Source organism: Vespa velutina, chromosome 1 (assembly GCF_912470025.1).
Source record: "Vespa velutina chromosome 1, iVesVel2.1, whole genome shotgun sequence".
In the NCBI taxonomy this organism is placed as follows: Eukaryota; Metazoa; Arthropoda; class Insecta; order Hymenoptera; family Vespidae; genus Vespa; species Vespa velutina.
In genome coordinates, this window is record NC_062188.1 from 1,655,001 (window position 1) to 1,660,000 (window position 5,000).

The window sequence follows — 5,000 nt, forward strand, 5'->3', positions numbered from 1 at the left end:
CAGCAAACTCTAATCCACTTCTTCTTTTTCTCTGTCTCTTTCTCTCTCTTTTTTTTTTTTTTTTTTTTTTTTTTTTTTTTTTCTTTCTTTTATGGCAACCAAAGTATAATTTTATCCAACATTTCTGACAGATGTAATTTCACTGAAATCCTGCTTAGGATTCCATTTCCATACGAATCTATTCGTTTTGCTTTCGTGAATCAATTTGAAGGCTACTTATCAAAAGTGCTACCTACTTATTATCTATTTCCTTCTTTTTCTTTTCATCCTCCCTCTCCTCCCCTTTCTCCTCATCCTCCTCAATCACCGCCATCTTTAAACGAACGTAATTCAAGTAGGTGTCAAGTTGTATATCGTATCTCGTCGTCGTCGTCGTCATCATTACCGTCATCGGCGTCGTCAACGACGTCGTCGTTGCTTAAAATTCGTGAAGGTATAATCGTCATAGTCAATTATCGTTCGAATTAAAAAAAAGAAAAAAGAAAAAATATAAAAAAAGAAATAATGAAATTGAATTTTTCAAGAGATAAGAATAGTGAATAAGATTGATAATGGATAAACATTCGAATTAAAGGATCGCTCGCATTTCTTTTGTTGAAAAGTATCATCAGCCTCTCGTATATTTTCAAATCTCAAAGGATATATATATATATATATACATACATACATACATACATACATACAACATACACACACACACACACACACACACACATATATATGTTATATATATATATATAAAATATATATATATATGTTGTATAGTACCAATGTATCGTATATCTCCGAGAAGAAGGATTAGCTTTTGTGGACGTTTCGAAGGAAGATAAATGCTTCCCTCCACCCTTCCGTGTTTCCCACGACATGTTGTTTATTTGCCGTACGACTTGGCGGCGTTCCTTGTTTCTAAGGTATATCACGATCTCTTAGGTTTTCTATGAATATTTACAAGTGACTCTCTGAAACGAAAGGAGATGGTTTCATCTTCCATGTTCTTCGGATATCTACGTGAGCAAACAGAGAGATGTCGGATCATTTCGATAGATGGATAGATAGATAGATGCGGATAAATTGATGGATATGGAGAGAGAGATAGAGAGAGAGAGAGAGAGAGAGAGAGAGAGAGGAATCATCGAACGACATTGGAACGAGTTATCATCGAGATAACGATCGACGACTGTATTTGAAAATGATCAGTAACAGGAATCGTCCTCCGCGAAACGAGCTACCACTTCAATGTGTATTTCATTCCAATCGAGACATCGACGGATCGATCGATCGATTAATCCATCAATCGATCATCGTTATTACGTTGATTTCGGAAAAGCCCATCCCTTCCTACTACTCTTTTCGGTCTCTAGTACAGTAGCATTAACGTACCACCCCTATGAATATGCAGATTACAAGAGAGAGAGAGAGAGAGAGAGAGAGAGAAAGAGAGAGAGAGAGAGAGAGAGCGTAAACGTTGGGAAATGAAGAAAAGAGTGTATATTTTCTGGCTCTATCGTGCAGCGCACGATCTCGTAATAAAGCGAGGTGGAGGGGATAAAAAGAGAAGGAGGAAAAGGAAAAAAAAAGGCGGAGCACCGATAAAAGTCGGGTATACGTATGAGTTTTCTCGAGAGTAACGTCTGCGTGTATCTATCCATGTATCTAGATGTGAGTGTATATATATATATATATATATATATATATATATATACACATATGTATGTTGTGTGCGACGAGACCTCAGGCTAAATAGTGCTTTTTATGCGTCCTTTGTCGTACCACGGATTTCGGAGAAGAGAGATAAAGCGAGCGAGCGAGCGAGAGAGAGAGAGAGAGAGAGAGAGAGAGAGAGAGAGAGAGGAATAACAAGAAATGAGAAGATTTAGGTAAATGGATTATTCTTTTTCGATACTTCACAGAGGTCCGAATTTATCGATCGTGCATCTCTGCAACGCGTCGGATCCTTGGGAGGTCGGTTCGCAAGGATCAGCCTATAGTGTAAGCAGTAACAAGAGTCAAATAAGTTCAAGAGGCAAGTCATCGAGCAGCGGTAGCAATCGTGGCTCCTACACACGTGGTAGTTCGATTCCTTCGTTGAAACGTCACGATACGTCGTCGTCGACGTCAAGTTTGAAGCAACATCGTCAGGAGAGCCATGGTCAGGTGAGTTTCTCACGTTCCCAAGATCGATCGATAATATACTTGGACGATTAAATATGGCATGATAAGTTTTGCATGGATTATAAGTTAGATTGAGAATCTTTAAAAAATGAAAAGGATAACATTTTCGTGTCCATTGATGAGACGTCCGATTTACAATCACGGTCAGGTATCGAATTCCCGTCGTCGAGAAGCCGCTAATGCCTTCTTATCGGGCACCGCTGGGACCTCGGGAGAGCTCTTCATCAGTGGTAATTGCAGCCGAGAATTGTCGCCTGTTAGATGGTGCGACAGAGAGGTCGACGGAGTTTACCTCGGTCGTTCTGGTTGGGTTCAAGTACAACAGAGATCATTGGACGAGAATCGGAGAATAAATTACGAGAGCAGCTTGTCCGGGAGCACCGGTGGTAATCTCTCTTTACCAAGAAGGACCGCCGTCAAATTGGCCGACTATCATTGCAGTAACAGCGAGCCAGGAAAGTGTCCCCAAGATTTCTCTTCGAGGTTGGACAGTCAAAGACCGGATTATCTCGCTTTGCATGGTCAAGATTACGAGTCATGTGGTACAAGTGCTTGCACGTCTCCCCGTAGTATACCAGAATCCTTTTCACCACCCTCGATAACTCCCATCATTTCGCCACCGCCTGCTTTTCAAGACGCCGTCGCTAAGAGATCCTCCTCAAGGCATATCGCTACACGTAGTAATTACGGGAAAGCACCGTTCCTGCCAAGATCCAACGCAATCGACACCGATATCATCAGTCCACCTCCTTCGCCACCTCAAACCAATTGGAGTTCCTTGCCATCCTCTTCGAGGAAATCCGCGAATGCACCGTCCAGGCGTAGATTAAACGCAACATTAGCAGGTACCAGTCAGCAACAGCAACAACAACAACAACAACAACAACAACAGCAACAACACTATCGAATGGCGCAAGCTAAATCTTTGGAGGATCAGTCGTCCTCTAGAAGATCTCAGTTTGTCCAAAGATATTTGGAATCCTCGTCATCGTCCTCCTCGTCCATGGGCTTCAGAAGTTTGGACAGTTGCGTGACGAGATCAGCGATGCCCAGGTTAGCCGAGAACACGGATTCATCGGTCGAAGGATACGAGGACGGCGACGAGGATGATAATCCTAGTTCGTCGTTAAATCTTAGCTTAGTATCCTCACCTGTAGCTGCATTGAATTCGTCGACGGAATCTATAAGAGCTAACGGCGAAAGAATCTCACCGTCTAACAGGCAAACTCGTCATCATGGAAGGACCCAACAAGGGCTCAGAAGATCTCCGGGATCTTCCGAGTCTGGTAAACAATTGTCATTTAATTCCCCTACCTCTTCCTCGTCGTCTTCGAGCAGCATCGAGAGACAAGGACGGTCGCCCACTCCTAATCACTTTAGACGTGGAAATGCATCGAGGCAGCATCAGAGTGCGAGAACCAGTCAGGCATCTCCGGACTCTCTACAATCTAGAGTGAGAAGATCCAGGAGTTTACAACTTCCGGAGAAGAGATCACCGAGCGCGGCTCCTCAAACAATTAGAGATCATTCCCGAGAATCTAACGAGTCTCATCGAATGATGATCAAATTATCAAACGAGCGAGGAAACGAGAGAAGCAAACGTTACACTTTACAGAACAGTAAGTAAAAATATATAATTATTGTGTTTGGTCTTTGGTGATTATCAAGATCGAATCGACGATTCGCATCTATTTTAGGAAAAGTTCAATCGACGGATGATGCCCTTAACGAGGAGTTGTTTCGCGAGGCCGAAGCTGTCACGGAATATCTATATGGTACTCGAAGTCGTGCGATAACACGAAACTTTCTAACTAGTCGATACGAACGCCATGATGAACGTCGAGACGATGGCCAAGAACAGAGACGTGCCAATCAAACGACCTACGACGTCTACTTCATATCTTCGAAACAACAGCAATCTCAAAAGAGCAATAACACCTCGATGCAACAGCAACAGCAACAACAACAACCACAACAACAGCAGCAGCAGCAGCAGCAACAACAACAACAACAACAACAACAACAGCAAAGTAGAAGACCTAGGACGCTTCAACGAGGTGCCACTACACCGAACGCCAATCCAACTTGTTCGAGTCAAGATTTTTCTGTTAGTCCTGACACGAAGTTACGTTGTAACAGCAGTACTTGCGATTTCTGGCCGCATTGCTCTCAAAGAAATACACTTTACTCGCCTAATCAAGCGCCTGTCTTCATGAAAGTATCTCAGAGTTATCCGGCACATCAGAGATTGTCAATGGACACTGGTACTCATGCGAATCGTGGTAGCGCATGTTCCTCGCCTGCTTCTTTGGAAAGAATGGACGATCGTGATTATAGGGAACGAGAAACTACGAGAAAGAGTAGGACCAGTCGGGAACAACAGAATAATTTGAATGTTCAAAGGTACATTTATGTCTATTTACACGTTAGATGATGTAATAATATTGGAGAAAAAAAAAAAAAACAGAAAGGAAAATAAAAATAATAAAAAGAAAAAAACAAAAAGAAATGAGAGGGAGATATTGCGCGTGTTGACTTTTATTTTAATTACAAACTTTGAATTTATTTTATTTTAATTTATGTAAAAAAAAAAAAAAAAAAGAAAAAAAAACAATAAAACAGAAAGAAGGGAAGAAAAGAAAAAGGAAAGATTCGATGTTAATTTTCAAAAAAAAGAAAAAAAAAACAAAAAAAACAAAAAAATACCTTTAACAAAATTATAATATATTATTTTACTTAGATATCAAGATAGACCGCCAAAGAGTGTATTGAAGCAGCCCAATCGGTGGTCACCTATGGAGGAAGGCAATGCTAACGGTAGTTTAGAC

At 41.2% G+C, this 5,000-nt stretch overlaps 1 protein-coding gene across 6 annotated transcripts in view; it reads left to right on the top strand.

Moving 5' to 3' along the window:
• The window catches only part of LOC124950690, a 162,854-nt gene that overhangs the window by 68,691 nt on the left and 89,163 nt on the right, over positions 1–5,000 (top strand). For all 6 annotated transcript variants that reach the window (XM_047497807.1, XM_047497838.1, XM_047497817.1 and 3 more), the window contains 4 exons: positions 1,911–2,154; positions 2,321–3,791; positions 3,870–4,575; positions 4,913–5,000. The exon at positions 4,913–5,000 is cut by the window's right edge and continues 428 nt beyond it. In XM_047497807.1, coding sequence (XP_047353763.1) covers positions 1,911–2,154; positions 2,321–3,791; positions 3,870–4,575; positions 4,913–5,000 — 2,509 coding nt within the window. The remainder of the gene's footprint in view (positions 1–1,910; positions 2,155–2,320; positions 3,792–3,869; positions 4,576–4,912) is intronic.